General features: G+C 43.2%; 1 protein-coding gene across 7 annotated transcripts in view; it reads left to right on the forward strand.

The window, feature by feature from the left end:
- The window catches only part of mgmt (O-6-methylguanine-DNA methyltransferase), an 84,214-nt gene that overhangs the window by 33,090 nt on the left and 27,903 nt on the right, over window positions 1–23,221 (forward strand). For 2 of the 7 annotated variants that reach the window (XM_061790608.1, XM_061790609.1), the window contains 2 exons: window positions 16,405–16,537; window positions 22,237–22,385. In XM_061790608.1, the coding sequence (XP_061646592.1) occupies window positions 16,523–16,537; window positions 22,237–22,385 (164 nt within the window). In that variant the 5' untranslated portion in view covers window positions 16,405–16,522. Of the gene's footprint in view, window positions 1–16,345; window positions 16,538–19,636; window positions 19,693–21,523; window positions 22,103–22,236; window positions 22,386–23,221 lie in introns of those variants that run through there. The other 5 variants (XM_061790605.1, XM_061790610.1, XM_061790611.1 and 2 more) reach the window with 5 other exon arrangements.

A 23,221-nucleotide genomic window follows, 5' to 3' on the forward strand; every position in this document is an offset into this window, starting at 1 on the left:
ACAGGATCGCTGGTGACATTCATACAATACGGATACAGTGTTAACTCAATGAGTCGGACAGCCCTGGCCTGTTCCTCCATCCTGACCTTGCCTCCCTGTCGTAATCAATCATGTTGGCACGGCACACACGCTCCTTATTTATTATTACTCTGGACCTGCATGTACAGTAAACAATGAGTAGTATACGTTGGGAAGGCTGCGCGAGCGGCTTGCTATTATAAGGGGAGGTGGTAAAGGTCCAGAGGAATAACCGGGGGGCATGTGTGTCCGGCGTGCTGGTTGAAAGACGAGCGACCAAGACGGTGGGCCAATAAAGGCCAGCGTGGACATGAGCGATACTTAAATCTACAAGAGGTATTGTCATGGTGAAATTTACTATAAACGCAGCACTGTTTATGTGCACCTTTTGTGAGGAAAAAGTGTTCAAGTTTCTGTCAAGTGAAAACAAATATGACTTTAGAGTGTTGTTCACAACCACTGTCAAATTTAAATGGGGGGAAAAAGGCCAAATCAAAACAGTGAGGCTTCAGAATCTTAAAAAAAATCCAGTCGTCGTCTCCGCTCTCAAATGTTGTGGGTGTGTCCGCTAAATGCTGCAAAATCACATTTCACTCAACTGTCAATCAAATAAGACATCATCATCTAGCATTTTCCTTACGCATACACATAACCACGTTTGAGCCGTGAAAATATATCTGCTTAAAGCCTGTGATGGGTAGAATATATCCCACCGGATCCTTGCAGGGCTTTCCACGCCACAACAAGAGGCGCCAGCCACCAGCTAGCTTGCAACCTAAAGGTACAGTGGAACCTCGATTTAACGGACTCATAGGGAGTAAGGGTTGTCTGTTAAATGAAATTGTCCATTAAATTGAAGCACTTTTATTTGCGGCCTAAAAACACCAGTACACTACAATACAAAATTCTTTTTTCTTTACATTTTTTTATCAGCTAAAAACAACCAGTACAGTACAAAATTATTGTGAATAAATATTTTTTAAAAACAGCTTTAATATGTTTGTTTATCCAAATTCACCTCACTGGTGCATGAAAGGGGTGATTTTTTTAACTTCAACCGGACACTATATTCTGTCCGTTAAATCTGAAGTCTGATAAATGAGGGTCCGTTAAATTGAGGTTCCATTGTAATAATAACTCAGTGACTTGCAATTCCGCCAGATAACCACCGGTTCGAACGAAGGCGTTCACGTGCTCAAGAGGGGGAAGTGGGAGTCATGCCCGATGCTGAAGTGCGTCACTGGTCACCCTTTTACATATGCCCAAAAATTCAGAAGAAAATGTGGAAAATTGTTTAATGCTATATAATACACGTACGTTAGTAATTCAAAGAAAAAAAAAAGAATAATAATAAGTGTACAAAATATATTTTGGCTTTCAACAGTTTTACTTTTTCTCGTAACCTTTTGATGAGGGTCAGGTTTAAATTCATATTTAAAATATGCAGCGGGCTGGACTTTGTACACCCCTGTGCTATATGATGTCTTGCTTTCACATTAGCAAACCGTCAGACGGGGTGTCACTTAATAGCACGCCTTTTGACTTTCTCCCCGATGCAATTTTACCTCTGTTATTCTCAGGTAGCAGGTGTATATTCGGAGTGACAAACCGCTTCCTTTGTCAAACTAATAGCTTACAAAGTCAGTGTAAATTAACAATGACCCGACGCGAGGGGCTCCCCTAACAGCCTCTTCCGAGCCAGCCAAGCCAGCGCATCATATAGTCCCATATGCAGCCCATGCAGGGGGCCTGTCTTGGCAACAAAGCGAGGGCCCCCGCATGCAGGCGAGGGCCCCTGAACTGCTCATGAAGGATGGCCGGCCACGAGGACGGCCGAAGGGGAGTCGCTTTTAAAACACATACCATATGCAGCTCGGAAGAGAGCTCATTTATCAGCCCGCAGTTTGCTCGGTTTTTACACCTCGGACCCCCCAGCACTCTCTCTCCTCCCCCGGGGGCTTCGTCACCTCCTAACTGAACAGCGCACATGACAGGGCGCTGAGACCTGGCTTTAAGTGCACACACCACACCGCTCTGATTTGTGCCTCTTCCCTGGAATAACAAGAAATGGCAGTGTTCTAGTCGAAGAGAAATAATAATGCCACTTTAAGAATACTTTTGTATCTGAGATCATGTGCTATGCACACCCTTTTATAATGGGGATGTGGCTGTGTCGAGAATGAATCACCTTCAAATTCATGTTAAATGGTAGTCATCACACAACTGCCACCGTTTAAAGTGATCTCTGATTCACTCTAGGCTTTGCCTGGCATTTTCTTTGCTTTCTAGCAGAAGCCCGAAGGTTTTGTTCTAACACTGACCGCTATTTCGAACTCTGCATAATGCCCTCCACCTTAACTTTTTATATCAATCCATGCATTTTCGATATTTCATATAGACAAACAACCATTCACACTTACATTTACACCTAATGACAAATTTGAGTCTTCAAGGAACCTGACATGTATGTTTTGGGAATCTGGGAGGAAAGTGGAGCGTCGAACCTTCGAGATGTGAGGTGGATGTACAATACAGTAGACCACCATGCTGCCTTTGCCATGAATCAGACAATTTGTTTTCTGTACAACGTAGGATCCAACAAAAGTATATATTTTTTTCAATACGTAGTCTACAGTCCATATTTTTTAATAGCATAAAAGAGGCAGGTCATTTACATCAAAGTTGTGAAAGTCCATCAGGCTCACCTGTCTCTTTTGCCCTTCTGCTGCCCTTCCTGTCCAAGCTCCGCTTCACAGTTGGACGTCATCTGGCCCGTGAATGGCACATTGTTATGCTCGCTCCTCAGCGGCCGTGCGAGCAGATGCCGCGAGCAGCCGCGGCGCCGGTCCCCGCGCAACGCCTTCGACGCGGGGCCGTAAATTACATCCCGCGAACACACAAACAACACCGCGCTCCGCTGAGTCTGTGCAGTTTAGAGCACCATTGAAGGTGCAAAGCATATCCCGATCTTGGTTTGAGAGCGGGGCGGGGGGGAAGCGGCCCCGCGGCGTGCCACCGCGGCCCTGACGAGCAGATCACACGCGGACAGCTGGGCTTTGAACTCCTTACCCCGCCGCTCCCGGGGTCAACGGCTCGGTGGTCGCGAAAGGTCACACCGCAGTAAGAGGCCTGACTTCTGGTGAACTGAGCGGAGCTGTTTTGACTGAGTCCCCGTGGCACCGTAACGAGGCGATACTTTTCGGCAGTGGTGGCAAGTAACGAAGCACTTAAGTAGATTTTTCAGGTATCTGTGAAAAGAGATATCTCTACTTTTCTTACCTCAAAACATTTTTCCGTCTCACTTTTTTTCAACGCCCAGTTCTTGTATTTTTCTGACTTTTTTCTCGTTATATTTCCAACATGGATTTATAACTTCATTCTGCGAATATTTTGACTTGCATCATAATCTTATGACTTCTGAAATTAAAACAAAAAATGTAATATGCTGAATTCATGAAATAAAAAGTATTTTATTGCTGTGAAAGTTTTGCTTTTCTTTTCATAATCTTAAAACTTTCTTCTCATAATCTTCTTTTTTGTAATCTATAAAATTATTGTAAAATAATGATTTTATTCTCATACATTGATGACTTTTATCTCTAACCTGATGACATTAGACTGATAAAATACTTTTTTTTTTTTTTTAAATGATGACTTTCTTTGTGTCGGCACGGTGGCCGACTGGTTAGAACGTCAGCCTCACAGTTCTGAGGACCGGGGTTCAATCCCCGACCCCGCCTGTGTGGAGTTTGCATGTTCTCCCCGTGCCTGCGTGGGTTTTCTCCGGGCACTCCGGTTTCCTCCCACATCCCAAAAACATGCATGTTAATTGAAAATTCTAAATTGCCCGTAGGTGTGAATGTGAGTGCGAATGGTTGTTTGTTTGTATGTGCCCTGCGATTGGCTGGCAACCAGTTCAGGGTGTACCCCGCCTCCTGCCCGATGACAGCTGGGATAGGCTCCAGCACGCCCGCGACCCTAGTGAGGAGAAGCGGCTCAGAAAATGGATGGAAGGATGGATGGATGGATGGATGGACTTTCTTTGTAAACCAATGTTACATTATGAGGAAAAACTTAACATTCAACAACACACAAGTACATTTTTCAAGTGTCTGGACGTAATTATTTTTCTGCTGAACTTTTTTTTACTCCCTTGTTATAGAAGCATAGAAGTCAACTGTGGTTGCCATCTTGATTGATTGAGATCTTAGGGCACAGGTGTCAAACTGGAGGCCCGGGGGCCAGATCCGGCCCGCCATGTCATTTTATGTGGCCCGCGAGAGTGTGCATCGACTTTGTGTTTCTTGCTAAAAGACCAAAATTGCAAATCGGCTTCACTTTTAAAATGTTGAGATATTGCAAGCATTTTTTTTTGTTACCAACACCTTCCTTTTAAAATACAATTGATTCGTACTCAACAAAGAGTTTTTACTGGCTTCTGATTTCAAAAGTAATTATCTATTAATTTGTGTATATGTCATAATATGAGGCAATCATATGGGTTCATAAAGTGTTTATCGTGCAGGGATGAACAGGCACTCAGTTTACAAGATCAGAAAAGCTTTTGGAACGCGTTGTTCTGATTGCATAAAATCCTCAGCAAAACAGCTTACCAAACATCATGTGACATGTAACCTCTTTTTTCTTCTTCTTCTCAGTACGAGCAACATGAAATTTAATAAAAGAGGGAAACAGGTAATTGACAGTCACTTTTTGTACTCGAGTACATTTCAGAGTCTGTACTTTTTTACTGTTACATATCTGTTGTCCCTCTTAACTACAGTGTGAGGACTGTTGCCACCTCAGCTGTTTGGGGGGGATATGGTGAAGCAGCAAAGTTTAGCAATAACATTTACTTTTTAAATGTGGCGCGTGGGAACCGGAAAACGCCACAAATACCTTCAAGGATTTGGGGAATAAGAAAAAGGTCAGTCCATTTAACACAAAACACTTCATTTTAAGACCCGCCGACAGCGCCGGCCTTTATCCGAACAAAACATGAAGGACTTGCCGAAGTACACAAAATGACTCCATAAATCTGGGATGAGACACAATAAAATATGATTAGCTGCGGTCCTGGGAAATACACAGCTCAAAATCCAATCAAACATATCACCAAAGTGTGTTTGAGGAAGAATCATCCTTGTTGCGACTTGCTACAAACAATATTTACACAGTCAAATCCCATGTCTAGTCAACGGATGCGTTGTGGCTCGCTAAGATATATGGCTTACTTTATTCATAGCTCTTCAATTACAAAAACATGTATTGAGGGAGGGGGTGGGAATAAATTAATAATAAAACCCTTATCTGAACTTCTAATATTTTGCTTGGCGAAGGGAAACGAATTACCCTTTTCAGAACTGATGATGTATTACTAGCGTTTGATCCTTAGAGGTTTGCCCGTGCTCACATTCATTACTTTCAAGTGCTGAGGTGTATCTGCAATTAGAAGCACCTTGCAGTAGATTCCTGACAGTCCTGCAGGCTTGAAACACCACATCATAGGATCGTCACGGCATTATACTGCACTGTCGCCTTCCAACAGAGGCAAAGGCAAGAGTAGAGGGGGGTAGGTTAGTTGGTGGTGGTGGTGGGCGCCTAATTTAACCATGTGCCCGTAAGTGAGAGGCGCCGCTAAGCAAATGAGGACCTTTCATTAAATCAAAGGTGATTTTTGTTCCGCTAATGGCTGCCCCAAAATCTAGTACAGCGGCAAAACATGTGATCATTCTCGACGGGGCCCGCTGCCCGTCTCCAGACCGGTCAGGGCTATTCTTAATACAGTATGCATAATGTAATGAGCGCGCTTGTTTTAATTTAATCACACTGAGTGGACCGCGCTAGTATTTCTTTGAAGCGACAAAGCCGAGAGTCAGATACAAAAGAGAATGAATAATACAATCACTCAAGCGGCTTGTGGAGTTAATGCACTCGCTATTTCACAAACGGCTGCTATTTTCATGCCAGTGGTGAGCCGTCAGGGCCGACGCTGACTTATTTCTAAACTCATTTCTAATATTTGTTCCATGAAATTGTATTGATGTATTCCCAACAGTCTTCTTCTCTTCATTTTGCAGCGTTTCTCTTGGCTGCACTGCTTCCAGTAAGTGTCTTTTTTTTTATGTCAAATAAGATTTCAGTCTCGATGTGTTGCCGTGTTAATCTAGTCTGCCCAGGGCCTTTAAAATCAGTCGCGGTGACCGACGTAACTTAAAACTATTCAGTGTTACTTTGGCTTAGGAATTTAATTGGGTCTGTGACGAAGTTCGAAAAATGGCGGAGAATTGATGCTCAATAGAATTGGATTGGGTATTTCTTTTGTTTTAACCCCACAAATTCTTGAATAATCAGCGATAAACTGCCAATAAGCATTTTCAAGGTTGATTTCCCCCCCCGCCCCAAAAAAGAAAAAAACAAATAATTAAAATCCATTCCAGTCCACCCAAAATAACCACGATTATTCATCGCTTCTCTCGTGTAGCGGCATAGCTGAACCTCGCTTATAAGAGAAATTTCGGTTTACAACACAAAGCAAAAAATTGACCACGCAATGGCTTGTAGCGCAAAAAACTTGAAAGTACAAACGTACTCTATCAGAAATAAGGAATTTCTTTAACCAATAGAACTTCAAGTTTGCCCGTTAGCTGGCCCAAATTAATGTCAGCATTTTTCCATCGTCCGATCGGTTGGTCATAAAAAACTGTTCAACTCGCAAAACCCGTGTCGCAATCTGCACACATGAATACATTGAATTAGCATCTGTGGGGATTATGATATATTTCATTGAAATACTTTGTTTTGTCAGTTATGAGATAAATATTGATTCTGCACTGTTCCAGATGACGTACATGGCACAGTTGTGCGTTTTGGTTTAGTATTGGTGCGTTGTATAATTGCGACGCGATAGCGTTGGTATTCTGAGGTGCATTAAGTCAGGTGAGTCCCCACTAAAGGCCCAAGTATCAAATGTACGGCCCGCCACTGGCGCGGGTGATATTCTTATGGCCGTTTCTACCTCGGAATGGTCTTGACGTCTCAAATGACTTTGGGAATGTCATCCTCAGAAATCTTTATGGTCGGGGAGTCCTTTGCGGGTCACGCGTGACCGGATCGGAGGTGGCCGCAGCGGTGATACACTTTGGAGAAGCCTCGCAAGTTTGGCCAAAAAAACCCGCTGAGCCATTATGTTAAAGTAAACGACAGCACTTCCTAATGCCATTTGGCAGTGCGAGCGCGCGGCAATTAGGGCCTCTCTTAATGTGAGGCTGGGAGCATTTCTCCTCAAGGTTAGCGCCTCATTTCCCCACGATGGGTCTACGGGGCCGCACCAGATGCATTGTGGGAGCTGTGGGGGCTGCGCGTTAGGACAGGTGTCCGCCACCTTGGATATCTCCCCTCGCAGCTGGCACCAGCTGGCACCCCCAGTGCCCTATCCGGACGGTCTGCTCTCCGCTCTCCGCGGAGGAGGAGGAGGAGGCGGAGATGGTAAAGCGAGTTTGGGGGGTACGGGGGGGGCGTGTCAAGGGCAGAGCTGGTACAAGCTCACTCACAGGGCACCCACGCCATGACATGACCCGGCCACTAGGGGAGCTGCCAGCAGGAGTAATGTGGTGCAGCCGTGCCCGTTCGGAGACCCGCTCCTGCATCCCTAATGGAGCGGCAATGATGAGGCCCAGCAGTGCCAGAGGGTCAGAGACGGCTTCTGTGGAGGAGGCTGCTCTCTTCCCACTGGAGAGCAGAGCATGTCATGTCTGACGCCGCTCTCTGCGGGGGCACGCACGCACGGCAGGCTTTTTTTTTTTTTTTTTTTTTGCCAAGAGGTAAACGGGAGAGGAATCTTTGAATTACAGAATCACTGAGGTATGTAATGTACATTTGGACATGCTCTCTCTTGTCCATTTATAACATACCGAGGGCTCTGCAATAATATATGGAACCAAGCATATATCTCAAATGCTTGACAAATTGCGACAATTACAAGGGGTCTTCTGAAATCGAATGCCATGAAGTCGTATGATACTTGCAAGGTCAAACCGTAATCGTAAAGCCACATTTTGTGGAACTTCAGCTTTTTCATTTCTATTTTTCATGCCGCCAATTCACAGAAAGGTACCAGAGATGGTTCGGAGAAAAGTAAAGATGACTATAGAACCAGAAATGGAAAAAAAAAAGCTCAGTCCAAAAAATGTTACCTTGACTTACAAGTTTGATTAGTTCTGTGACCAAGCAGGAAATGCCATTAATCCCCCCCATCAGCCCCCCCAAAACACATTTGCTTTGAACAAAGACAAATAGCACTATATTGTATTTTCAAACATAATAAAAGAGAATGTGAATAAACTGGTTTACACACTGTAGTATCTGTGTGTTGGATGTGTGCCTTTAAGAGGCGTGGCCTAGTGAGTGACATCAGGAGCTGAATTGTTAGATGGTTAGTTTCGTCTGTAGTGAGCGCACTACTGATGAATCACATGAAGCGGGGATTTATTACAGTGCTGTTGCATTATACTGTGTTACTTTTATCCTCTCATCTAAACAAAATGGCCACTTTATAGTGTCACTATAAAAAAAAACTTGAAGACAATCTGTGGCAGAACACGTTAAGCAATTTCCACGTCTGTGTTTGTTTTTTGTTCTGCATAATTACGGCAGCTTTGACACAACATTAGAGCTGCGTTATTTACTGGCTGTACAATTATGCTCGTTTAGCAGCACATATGTTTTATATGATGTTTACGTCATGTAAGAAGCGTAATGACTAAATTAACATATACAAAGCGCCATCTGGAAATAATCACCCAAATGTTGTGTTGTGTGTAAACAATATACGGCGAATGTTTGCCTTGGAGGAGCAGGTCAGTTGTCTTTTTTTTTTTTTTTTATTGCGATAATGAGAATAATTTTGTTTCGGGCTCACCGTGCAAATTGTTATAAATGTGAATAGGAGGTTGGGGGGGGGGGGGGGGCATTTGTTGAAGAGAAATGACTTCACATGAGAATCGTGTTATTATTGTCCCGAGCAACAGCGACAGTACACTGGATGAGAGTTAATTCACTTAATATGCCTTTAATGGCGCGAGGGCCCCTCTTTGTATTTGCACGCTGACCATTATCTGAAATCAAGCCTAATGATGCTTCCAGTTTATGATAATGACCATTATCACACCGACCACCGTCAGCTCTGCCAAAATGATCAAAATGAGCTTGCATTTCTTCACTTGATTTTTTTTTTTTTTTTTTTTGTGCGAATTTGTTAGTCATGTAAATTAAACCCCTTGATGAGCCTCAACTCTACCCCCTACCCCCCCCACCCCTCACACTCTGTCTGCTGCTCTTGTTCAGACCTCATATTGAACTGAGACTGCTTTTGAAGTTCTTATCAGCATATAGTACATCACTGCTGCCCTTATTGCAGTGATTCCCAGCCACTATGTGGCTGCATTAGCATTACTTCGAAGGGGAAAAAACTTGGATTTGGTCGTTTGGATTTGAAATACAGCTTTTGTAACACCAGTCCTGGAACCTTTCTGACACTCCTTGTAGCAAATCAATTTTCCCTAATGAAATGAATTGAAGTGTCATTTAGTCAGTAAAAAAAAAATATATATATATATATATATATATATATTGTCGTTTTTCTTTTCAGAAAAAAAAATACCGGTATTGTGACTAGAGCATTGTCACTGCTCTTGGCCGGTGTGGCAACAGACAAGAGCTGGCGATAACGGCTGGTGACTTAAATCCATGTATGTCTGCAGACCTACCCCCTCCCATTAACTTGCATGCCGACCAGTATGTGTGATGATTTAAAAATATTCTAAGAATCATGATGATGATAATAATAATAATGCATTCAACGAATTGATTTCGATTGACATGAATGGAATACATCTGACATCCGCCACCTTTCGCACACCTCCAAATCTGCCTGTGCCCTGAGTAATTTCACCAAAATTGCATTAGACCAGCCGTCTACCTATTGCGCCGGACTTAGACGTAGTCCCAGCAGGCGTAACTAAGTTTAGACCGACTATCTGACACTAAATTGTCACATGCGCAGGTGGCATCTGAAAGGACACACCCTCATTGTGCCGGCACGCCCAGCTTGATGCAGACCGATCTGCCAAATTGGCAAACAATCTCGCGCTCGAATGAAAATCAAGATATGCAAGTTTTTTTGCGCTCCGCCGCAGTTCCGTCATCTCCGAAAATAGAGCCCATAGTGTCAGGCAGAACAATTAAATGCTCTTCCACTGGATAGCAGATGGTACAAATAACCTGCGTATGGACCTTGCCATTCCTCCAACAGAATAAGCCACGCTTTCCTGTGAATATCTAAGCTTTGTGTTAATCTAAAACATTTGAGAATCAATTGAGATGAGGTCATTATTTTTGGTTGGTGGTGTGCTGTGAGATTTTTTCCAATATAAAGTGTGTGTCTTTTCTCAATAAAGCACTTGGAAAAACACTGCCTTAATGGACCAAAAACACACACGCACACACACTCAAATCTCGCTCAGTCTCCTTAGTTAACATAGTCATCAGCACCAGTGTGTATAGGTAACTGTGAGGCAGTAATAATAATTTGTATTAACACATGCTGGCTCCCTCTATTTGATGCCACATGAATCTTTTGAAGTGCAGACTGTTGATTACTGTAAATGAGAGCTGTTTCAGGGTGGATTGTGGGTAATTATATGCAGTGCACCCCAGGGAGCAGTGTTGGCGGGGTGGGGGGGGGGGGGGGGGGGGGTTGGGTTGCCCAGGGGACAGCGGTTCCACAGGAGAGTGGAGCGAAGACAGAGCAACACATGCCGGGCCGCCGATTCCCAGCATGAAACGAGTCAACAGGCCCGTCTTTTATTTCTAATGTCTGTGATTTACATGAAAGCAACACTGTTACCCAACCGCAACAGAGTGCGCGCCGTCGCTTGAGTGACAGCATTTCATATTTCACGTTTTCCGTATGCAGCCAACCCATCGCCTCCCACCGCCCAGAACAACTCAACGAAGACTGCTCTGTTATCACATTTCCACTCACGCGCAATGCGGCTTCCTCACTGCGTTACAGACGCGTTTCAGGTGGGCCGAGTGTATTTTTCCAAGTATCGTTTGCGCGAAATATGTTTCGTATTATTCCGTTGTTCTGATCGGTTTGCGTGTGTGCATTCCAAATGAGGATGCGAGGCAAAGAAGCAAAGTTCCCAATCACACTGGGAGCCCCGCAATCTCTTCGTCCTCACTTAAGCTCATTTGTCCACTAATGACTTTGCCCTCTGATGCAAGCCAAGGGATCATCAAAGGTCCTTGAAACAAAAAAGGAAATACAGCAATTACTGGGACTTTTCATGGGCAAGAAATAGATTAAAAAGCTCGTTGTTGTACAAGGAGGAGGGGGGGGGGGGGGGGGAGAAAAGAAACAAGCTCACTTTCACTATTAAATATATATTCTGTACAGCAGTCCTATTCATCCAGGTCTTCCTTTCACCCGTCTTCATTCATTGCAAGATAATAGAATCAAATGTATTATGCATTACTAATCGCGTGATAAAAGCCTGTGGTGCCACACTAATGCATGTAGATTCCAAAATGCTGCGCGTGTACAAGAAAAGTCATTGCCTTTTTAACGGTGGCCTGAGGGAGGGGAATTGTCCCCTAGCCTCGATAACCACTGACACAAAAGGTCCCCAAACAATTTCAAATTACTACTTTATTTCTCTCTCTTATATAATCCACCCACATTATTAAATCTGGCACCTTCTGGGACTGTGCTGATACAATATTACAGTGCTAAGATGTTTACATTGGAGACAGCCAGTGCTTCCTTGTTATAAACATGTATGCCCCCAGGACTTGTACAAAAGGCGCATGCATACTACTTGGCCTAAATGAGGCGTAGGTCATTTGGTTTTTAAAAGGGGTCAATATTACCTCGAGCAAACGGGGGGCCAAGTCCAACGCCGACCTGACTGAGCAGAAAATGGCTCCTGATCCTCTCAGACGAGCTCTATTATATATTCAACACGCTTGTAAATATTCACTCGTCGGAACCATTCAAATGGAAAATATGGTTTAGGTCAAAAGGTCTGTGAAAATGTTGTCTCCCGAGGAAGTCCCCGTAGAATTAAAGAGACGGCGATAACAGGGTGGAACACCCAAAGGGGGCCGCGAGAGAACATTAGGAGTTGTTTTACATGTTTGACTGCGGGACAGCTACGATCGCGCCCAGATAAATGACGGGCACTTATCAGAGTAGACTGACCTGGAGTTATGTACCGTGCCTAATGGAATGTTACACTCCCATCAATTACATACGGCCCGGCAGAATTACAATGAATTAGCAGCTAATAAAGCGCTTTAAATAATTCTATTCAAGCATTTTATTAGCAGACAAGATGATATAATTGGCTATATAATACAGCCGTATTTATTGAAAGCTACGGCGTAACACGCGTCACTTTTATTAGCGGTTTGTCTCGCTGACGGGATCACGTGGCCGGAACATTATTTCATCATTTCGGAGTCCAACGGTGGGACGACGACGGCGTTATCTTCTATTTTTGTCTCCCCCGGCTGTATATTTCAGGGGGCAGGAACAATGTAGCCTGACAGACATATTCTTTATGAGGGGCTCGTGGTCGCTCTAATTTGACACAGTTGTCAGAGATAAAGCTCCTTAGAGAGTGTGGCCATGCTCTGGGTAAGAATGGGGATTCAATTAACACCCCCACCTTCACATCCTCTGACCCCAATAGTCCAGGATAAAACATATACACGGTGGCTAACTTCGGCATCTGTCTCTCGATGACTGCATTTTTATTGCAAAAAAAAAAAAAAAAAAAAAAAACGAACAAAAGAAAAGCCTCACCTCTGCTTTTTTTTATTTTTTTTTTTATGTCTCCCACGAAGAAGGTATATTTCCAATAAATCCCTAACGTGATGCAATTAAAACGCACCTTTACTGTAAATGTGAAATGTGCTTACACAGTGTAAGAGTACACCCGCCCCCCCCTTCTTCACGGCAGCTTTCTATCAGATGACCCCAGCGTGTAAAATCAAATCAACACTGGAATGGATCATATCAAATTCTAATGAAAACATAATGTGCTCTTAAAATGTGTGTTGGCCCGGCAGCCAGTCATCCGGTGAGCCCCTCAAACCCCCTGCACCCCCACCCTCCACCACCCGCCTCAGATGACGTGATGAATAGCGAACACGGATGGAATATGCATCAAAGTCGAGCTCATGATTTATGTAATAGCAGTCACTTGGACACTGATTAGCTGCTCTGTCAAGCGTGTAATACGAGAGGCACAACCCCTGGTTTATCAGTCATTTATCTGAAGTGCGTCCTGATATTATCACTGGATCCTAATGTCATCATTATGCCGCGCAGCATGTGCGGGCCAGTGTGTCGTAGCGTCGGCGACGTCGCCTGTCAGGAGTTCAAGCCTCTTCATTTGCAAAAGTGCTCGCGCATTCATAGTAGCGTGTGTCAACAGTAAAAAAAAAAATATAATAATAATAATAATAATAAATAGGGGAGGCAAAAATCACATCAGACATGGAGAGACACAGGCGTGCTAAGTAAGTGGGCACTGGAGGCAGACGCGAGAAATGTGTCGCCGCATTGTGGCCATCGGGCTAATTCTTCTGAGAGGACTCGGGGAGGAAAGTGTCCGAGTAAAAGGAAGAAACTAACATGTTGTGTTTTTACAGGTTGGATTCAGAGGGCATAACAGCTATCGTACACTTGGTAGATCCCACAAAAAAACCCACATGTGCACTGTGAAGCCCAGAGAGCCACATTAGCTAATACGACATAGCTAGCTCAATCTGTCAGGACGCATTCAAATGGCTTCAACTCCTCCAACAAAGACAACATGAGAGCCAAATTTAGCGAGGTACACGCATTCAAATAATGGGGACAAATTTGAGCGTTCCCCGTCGCCTCCTCCAATCAAAGTCAGCCAAGGCCCCGTTATAAGACGTCTTCGGAAGATTTGCTGAGAAAACCGTCAGGGCCATAAATGTTAAACCTATTTCGTATTTTTAGTCACAAAATCATGTGTGTGGTCAAACACTTGGGCCGAGACATGGACTCCGCATCTGTGACGTGAAACAGAATCATAGCCTATTAAGCAGGATACACACATACAATAATGGGGCTGAATTTAATTTTGAACTTTTTCCCTACCTTTCCATCAGAGTCAACAAAGGCCCGATCATAGATGTCGCCAAAAGATTATCGTGTCTGATTAACCTGTGGTTCGGGGTACATTAACAATTATTTTGCCTCCCTGATCTGCTCAAAAACAGTCGGGCAGAGAATCATAAATGTTAAACCTGTTAAATATCCGTCCACCAGGTTGAAAAAATAATAATAATGATTTATTGCATATGGAGTGATTTTATTTTATTCTTTCCGACCCGATCTGCTTCGAAACTCTTTGCAGTCTATGATCGTAAATGTTCAATATTGTTACGATCACAAATCCTTATGTGTGTGGTCAACACTGAGTTTGGCCGGGCCATGGACTCCGTGATTGTGATGTGAATCAGAAAGATAGCCAGTTAGGAAGTGACGTGAATTCTGGTGCTGTTGCCAGACACAAATGGATGAGCTGATACGTGGCAAGTGTGGTGAAGGACCGGAGTAAAAAAAAACACCGAACCAAAAGTTGGAAATGATTTTAATGATCAAGTTAATGTCAACTGTCAATTCAAAGCCAAGACACAGACCAGTTCATGTCACAGTGGAGAGGGTCAGGCTTTGAAGATAGGCAAAGCTGTCTTAGGCCAAAATGACGCAATGTTCCATAATCCACACATCGCAAGTCAGGAAATGGACAGATTTAACTGTCATCTTAATTCATGATTCACATAGAGCACAAATTGGGAAACTCAAACCTTGTTCACCTTGTGCAGAATCCCCAACAGCCACGGACGGGGACAAGAACAGTCAAGCGTGATAAGGCAGAACTCTCCCTGGGTCGTGTTGTAGTGTCTTGTACGCATGATTGTCGGACACTTGACACTGATTGCATCATCCACAAAGCCTTAAATAGGGGGTGTATCACTGTGGCTAGTAGAATTTGATTGGCTGACAGATTGGCTGTATGTCATGACAGCAATGGCAGACTGAGACACGAGCAACTGGTTGTGTTCGATGTTTGTGTAACGTGTCATTTACACAATAAAAATTACAAGGAGAAGAGTTTGCAACTGCAATGTAGTTACCAGATAAACTAGCTTCTTCTATTTCTACTTCAATTATGACTTTTTCTTCTTTGTTTCATCTCTGTGGCACCATGCTGCCTTTCACAGATCAGTCTTGATACTATGACAGACATCTGGTTTGGGGGAGAAAACTCGCAATTGTCGGTGGAGATATCATGAAGTGACACTCGAAGAGCAGTAAGCACACACGTGGCAATTTTTTCCCCACTCGTGTGTGGGGTCACTATAGAAATCTGTTCAGATGTTAAAAATTGGTATGTGTGTAACTGGCCTTAGAAGTACAGGAAAGGCGAACAGGACACATGACTGAGCTCTGACAATCACACACTGCTGCAGGTTGGACAAAGGTGCCAATAAAGCCTTTTTTTTTTTTTTTTTTTTTTTAATACATGTATGACAAAAAAGCTGGGAGTTGTTATTGTCGCAAACATCTGGCGCTGTATGCCAAAAGGAAGCCAGGCGAGCTATAAGTCCGTCAGCACCTGACACAAACAAAAATAGTGAGGGAAACTGTGCAGGAAAAACAGCCCTGTGAGTCTCAAACAAAAGAGATCAGCACAGACAGGCACCACACCTTGGCAATGATGCGGCTCACAATCAAAGGAACCGTCGTCACCACTGAAGTCCTGTTTTTAAAGGATATCTTAAAAAACCTTTAAATGCGTTTCATTTACGGAAAACAATTGGACTCTTTGATATACGGCTCGTTGCCATTCACACATACTTACGGTATAGCTGTTTGTTTTGGCGCGTACACTGAGCACTAGTTTCTGCAGTGAAAGACAAATGATCTAAAACATGGTTGTTTGTTACAAATTGTTGAATGTAGTGTTTAATGGATAGATGGGACGTGTCAGCTGTAATTGCATTCATTTTCATTTAAAAAGTCAAATAACTATATTATTCCATCCATCCATCTATTTTCTGTAATGCTTGGCCTCATCAGGGTCACGGGTGACATGGAGCCAATCCTAGTTGGCTTTTGGTGACAGAAGCAGAGCACTTTAAGACAAGTGACCATTCACACTCATATTTGTACAATTTATTCATCCATTTTCTAAAGAGCTTATCGCTATCACACTAGCGTTCATACTCACATTCACACCAATGGGCAATTCAATGTGGATGTTTTTGGAATGTAAGAGGAAGCCGGAGTAACCGGAGAAAGCCCACACGAGCATGGGGAGAACATGTCGACTCCACAAAGGAAAGCCGCAGCCAAGATTTGAACCCAGTACGCCTCGACTGTGAGGCAAGACAGATGCGTGGCTGGGAGGTGAGTCTCCTCACATTAATTCCACTTATTGACGGTTCAGCCATATTGTACTGAGCAGCCAGACGCAATATGTTCCATTTAAAATTTGAATCTTTATTGTCATTTCCGGTTCTTTGCTCACCATATTTTTCCTTACCGCTGGTCTGACAGTATACATCTCTCTCACAAAATAAAGAGAAAAAGCGAGATGCTGTATTTCTATATTTTATTTGCTGAAGTCTCACGTGACATGCACAACAGTTCAACCTTGCAAATGTTTTCATGGCATTTGAATTTCAAAGACACACAGCAATTGTCATGCATTTAAGCTTGGCTACGTCACCATATTTGATTCTTTTTTTTTTTTTTTTCTATCAAAAAGGCTTCTTTTTTTTTCATCATTACATCTAAAATCTCACATGAATTCTTTCTGCCACATATGGCAATTTTTCCTGGCCATCAAGAAGAGCATTCATAATGATTTCAAAGAGTGTGGCTCCCAGGCTCCAGCAGAGGGGGCTGCTTACTGCAATCATATGCTGATTAATTGGGCCTGATTCTCCCCATGCTGGGAACATAAGTTGTGCCACACTGGAGGCTGCATGTTGGTATGCGGCTAAAAGGTCACAGGGCGTCTTCCAGTCACCTTTCAGCAGAGGCGGCCCTTCACATCATGTCTGATGGACATAAAGAAAAGAGCCATTTCCTGATTATCCCTCATCAAGCCTATATCAAACTAGGCTATGTTCATTTTTATTAATTGTGCATGTTGCCCTCTAATTAGCTAATGAGAGACAAAAAAGGTTTTTCGAGCAAGAAAAATGCAAATGGCTCTTAGAAAATAGCACCAAAAAAGTAAATGGCAAGGCTGAGAATCATCCTTCATTGAAATGTCAGAGATAAATGGCTCAAATGTCACATCAATTAAAACGGGGGACAGTTAGTAGTTCATTAAAGAGAGAGCCATATTGCACCGTCGGGTACCGTTGCCAACCCTTACTATCTGGGGCAGACTGGCAGCGGGTCCAGATGGCACAGAAATCCTCACAGATTTCAAAATGGTCTCTGCAGGGGTGGCGTTCTCTCCCCTCCTCTACCCACCCTCACCGCCGAGATGGGGTGTGGGCCACAGGCCCACGCTGGCCTGCACATTCCAAACGGAGGCGTGCGGAGAGCTCAAAGAAGCCCTGAAATTAAAATAAGGCTGCAGAGGACAAAAGACATTTTTGAACAATACAAGAATGACTGAAATATTGTTCTAGAGTTCGATGTACGACGGCTCCCGGGGACATAAGAAAAGTCCGCTCCACTTTAGACTTCATAAAAACTGCAATAAAATGAGTGTTCACCGCCTTGTGTGTTGTTTATTGTGACATGTCAGATTTATTAGTTTGTCGTGCATACATGCATCCACGCGGATATTTTTTTTTATTCACAGGCATTATACTCAGGACCCCCATAGACCTCAGTGAGGAGCCACAGGAGACAGAGCGCTGGATAAATGTCTTTGCTATAAGTGGGAATATAACATGTCTAAAATGAACACGGATACATGTATAATCGTATTTCTCCCGTAAAACTATCAAGCGAATCAAATATCTAAATCATCACTATTACTTGTCTGTGGTGTGCTGGGACCCCCCCCCCGCAAGATGCCAAATCCCAATTTGAGACCCATGAGCCATATTCCATAAACCTAGTGTTCGTCTCTGACAGAGGAGGGGCTTAGATGTGGACGTTAGCCAATCCCGAAGGGTGAGCTGATTTCTGCCTCCTGTGATTGGTTGGCGTGGGGAGAAACAGGAAGTGATGAGAAAGGCGGCAAAGTGAATCCAGTATTAAGGCGGCTCAATACGTCATTTGCTATGTCCGAAATCGCTCACTCACTCACTACTCCCTACTCCCCATATAGGCTTGCACTATATAGTAACTATAAACTATATAGTGAGCTCATTCGTAACAGCTTTCGGACACGACACGGCGCTCTGTTAATGACGTCACAGTTGTCGCACAATAATATTGTAGCCCGTTGTAGTCCGTTAAAAAAAGAAAAAAGATTGCTACACATTATTAAAACGAGAGGATTTTGTAAACAAATACGTATGTTTTTTTTTATATTTTTTTGGTTGCTGAAGTTACATTTATACAAAAAATTCACTCCCTCCGTCTGTGACACATCTAGTCCCGCATTATGGTATATCATAATGCATTATGGTATATCACTACTCGGCGAGTGACCATCGGATGATCACTACTTTTTGCTCTGCTTTGTCAAAAATTGTGAGTGCACTACAATATATAGGGCACTGAATTTGATCACTAAGCATTCGGACACCACTACAAAATTTGAAAAAAAAAATTGAAGCCGAACTTGCTTAAATTTTGTTTTGTTTATGGCTACTGTTTATGGCAAAAGTTAAATATATGTATAATTAATTCATTGATACACTGTTTCTATACTGTATGATTACGAAAAGGGAACTGGGAGTCCAAATATTATGGAGGGCTTTTTTTTTCAAATGCTATATTGATAGCACACAATTTGACATTGACATAAAAGTACATCTCATGAAAATCGGTTGAGAAATAAACAAGTTATGACTTCATTTCAATGTTGTTCAGTCACTAGTGGGTAGCCGATTTCTCCCTCCTGTGATTGGTCGGCTCCTTCACCTGCGCGTGAAAAAACTGAAACGATTATTGGGTAAGGCCAGTGAATTACACTGACGCGGTGCGGAGGCTCAATACGTGTTTGTAAGGGTTTCATTTACAGTATTTGTTTTTAACAGGTATTTTAACAAACATATCACAGCATTGAATGGAATGAACATTGTATTCTGCGTTAAAAGCAGCCGAGTGTTTGTCCATGAGTGGGGAGCCAACTTCTGCTTCCTGTGATTGGTCAGCTCCTTCTTGTGTGAGAAGAAATAGGAAGCTATGGGAAGAAAGGCAAGTGAAGGTTAAATTGTTTTTAAAGTATTTTAAACAAAAATCACAACATTTAATGGAATGGACGCCGTAGTTTGCGTAAAAATAGCCAACAAGTAGCGTTGTTGCGACGGGGGAGGGGATTAGACGTGATGTTGTCCAATCAATGAGGGGAGCCAACTTCTACCTCCTGTGATTGGTCGACTCCTTCATGCGCGCGTAGAAAAACAGGAAGCGACGAGAAGAAGGCAAGTGTGTCGCATACGTTGGCTTATACAGTATTGTAAGGGTTTCATTTACGGTGTTAACGTTACTCCCCCAAAACACAGCTCAATATTTCATGGAATAGGCGCTGTAGTAGTTTGCTTCAAGTAGTGCAAAGCTACGTCGTGTGAGCTTCAACTAGTATAGCTTGTTGACAGCGTGCATTCGCATGTTACGTCACATTTGAAGCCTTTGCGTGCTGCGTTTGAGGTTTCCGCGTAAATATCCAAACGAGAGCACATGTTGCGCCCCCCTCAGCACCTGCGCGTCGTCGACTTTCCCCACTCTAGCTTGTCTTAACGAGGAGGACATGATAGACGAGCACCGGGACGCCGTCGGTGACTTTAAACAACACGCAGGCTGCCTGCTTTTGTTTGTCGTGAAGAGATGGGTGAACAAACATCGCGGGTCTCCTCCTCCTCCTCCGCCGCCGTCGTCTGCTGCGCGCGGCTAGCCGACGTGATGGCTTTATTTTTAATCAGAGCAGACTATTAGCCGGGACATAATTGCCAAAGTCCATTATTCTTTTTTTTTTTTCTTCTTCTTCTTCTGCGGGGTCTATTAGCGGTTTGCTAAATGGCAGGCAGTCTGCTCCGTGCGTATCCAAAGTGCACGCTGCACTACTATTGTTTGGCTCAGAAATGTGCTCTCCTTTATTGTCAGTGGAGGCAAACCCCTTGTGAGAGCTGCAAGAAGAAGAAGAAGAGTAGAAACAAGAAAGTTGAAACACACACAGTTGTGTTCACATACCATGACAGGTGTGTGTGTGTGCTTGTGTCAGGAAGGGGCGGGGAAAGTCTCACTGTAATAAGACTTGCCTCTTATAGTAAAATCACCAATAATGTACAAAAATTAGGGTGAATGCCACATTCTCTCAAGCAGGACCGTTCATTGATGCGGTGCTACACCTTAAGAACATTCTCTTTTTGTTGACAATTAATTTGACAGTGTTAACATGCACAATTGAAGCCAGGAATCAGCATTGCAACACTTTCTCTATTCACGGGCCGTTCAAGTCCTCCAAGGTCCGTAGTACACTTAAGAAAAATTAAGACGCAATGCGCAGACAATGTACCGGGTGTTCCAACAAATTTGACATCTTTTGAAATATCAATATCTGAGTAACTATATTTTCAACAAATGAAAAAAGATGTAACCAAAGCTTGACAAATGTTTAATAATGCACCCTGACTGACTAAACACATTTTCCTTTTTGCCTTTCTCTTTGAATTTTTTTGAACCACGGCCAAATCTACTTTCGAGTAGGTGAATGTTTTTATTGAAATTGCTTGAATGCGCATTCCACACTCTTGTTTCACTATGTTCGAGCGTATTCTAACACACAAAATGCCCTTTCATTGCAACTGAAGGTCAGCAACCTAAAAGAAAAAGTAAAACAAGCTAACATTAAGCTTAAACCCAAGTTTAACAATATATATTTTTTTTTTACTCATCTTGCAAAAATTTCACCATGTGATTTGACTACAAAATGAAAAGAAAAAAAAATGGAACACCCGTATATTAGGAATATTTGTGGGTTAAATGTTTTGAAGTTTTTTTTTTTTTCTGAGGCTGTATTTTGTTTTTAGAGTTGCCCGGCAGACCAGAGCAAACGTTTGCACTGGCCATACATGGCCCCCGAGCTTTAGGTTCCTCACCCATGCTATTAATTAGTCAACTGTCACATGAAAACTATAATAAAAAGCTGTAAACCCTTTTTTTTTTCAAGTGTTATCCAATGCCAAATAAATTAGAGCTTTAGGGTTGTACATTTATGCAAGACTGAAATAATAGACCTAAGTTGTGGTGATAACAATAAAAATATGTGTTTCCTGGTTTTAGAAACTTCCTACGTAAAGGTTATGTGATGTAAAAGGTCTCCTTGGTTAAAACTTCTTCAAATCAATGTGACCTTTATTTGTCATTACCCCCATCCCTCAAAAAAAAAAAAATCACATATAACGTAGTCAATCATCTCCCTCTTCCCCCTCAAAGTAAAAATAAAAAAGCAACTGCTGTCTGGATATTGCCAGTATCCATCTCAGTCGTCAGAAAAGCTGCACGTTTTTGCTGTTGTTAAGGGCTGGAAAGCAGAATCCCATCGGAGTTGCACCCCAAGGAACAAATTTAATGCTAGAAAAACATCCCGGCCATCAACCAAAAATGACGGATTGAAAATAATGTCGAGCTATCTTGGGAATCCCCTACCAGACAAGGGAACAGACTGCATTGTTTTTCTCATTTATGTGATATATAGAACAGAAAGAGGGGGGAAAATGGACGATTTATTGGTTAGATAGGCGTATTCCTTCCCATGCACCAAAGAAATATTGGATTGCAATGTCGGGATCAAGCCACATCATGACATTGTTTGGAGGCGAGCTGTTCAAACATGTAAGCCATCATCTGTTGGGCGGCCCGCTGCGCTTTTTCCGATAGATCACTCAATGCAAATGCGTGTGGGAAATTGTGGGGAGTCGCCACGTGCATATGTCAATGACGTGAGGTGTAAATTGTGATTCCTTTAGCAGAGTGCCGAGATGAGGAAGTGGAGGGAGAGCCCGTGCACTCCCAAGACCGTCGCGTTGCTCAGTCCCCTGGGGACGATCCGAGTCGACGCGTGTGAGAATGGCGTGCACACCATCCAGATCCTAATGGATGTCGCACCTGCTGAAAGGTACTGTACAACAGCCGGCCCGCTGACGCCATAAACAAAGGTGTGAAATTTACAGGCAGACAGCATCCACTCGTGTGATGGCGTGCCGCCATCGCTCATCGCGAGCGGGGGGCCCTTTTTGTAGATCCCACAAGAAATATCCCACAAGAAAGTTGGACAAATATGCGGAGGCGCTAGAAATATGAGGGCCACTAGAATACGGTCGGGGTGGAAATTGGATTTCCGGCGGCACGCGCGTTTGTGATTTTTTTTTTTTTTTTTTTTTTTTTTTCCCCCCGCTCTGTATTTGAAATTTCACCCAAGTAACTGGTTTATTACTCACGCGGGAGTCGATTAGAGCGCCATGTCTGCGGGGGTCGGCGAAGGCCACGTCGGGAGCGCGCATCCTGTTTATGTTTCCCAGCAAGTTGAGTGCGGGCACTTTTGGAGTGTGTAGCGACGGCGGCAAATGTAATTGCATTTCACGCCCCGGCCATCCCTCAAAATTGTCAGAATGTCGACAGTCTTACTGGAGCGATTGAGACTGATTAAACCCGGCGCTAATACGTAGTTCCTCCTTATTTCTGCAGGTCCACATCCCTACATTGCAGATTAGTTGTGATTAGATTGGAATTAAATATCCATGTATCACAGATTCGCATTTGATAACCTTGAATGGTTTGGGAAATTAAACCATTTCCAAATGCGCCCAGATAGGAAGTTCTATGTTTAAATTCTAATTTATGGAAACCCATTAATGACCTTGTATATTCTACCTCGACATGTGTTTCCTGGCTGTGTGCGACGGCCTCAAATTCATCAAGCAGGAAAAACATTCCACTTGTTGTTAATGAGTT

The sequence above is a fragment of the Phyllopteryx taeniolatus genome, chromosome 11, assembly GCF_024500385.1.
Source record: "Phyllopteryx taeniolatus isolate TA_2022b chromosome 11, UOR_Ptae_1.2, whole genome shotgun sequence".
Lineage (NCBI taxonomy): Eukaryota > Metazoa > Chordata > Actinopteri > Syngnathiformes > Syngnathidae > Phyllopteryx > Phyllopteryx taeniolatus.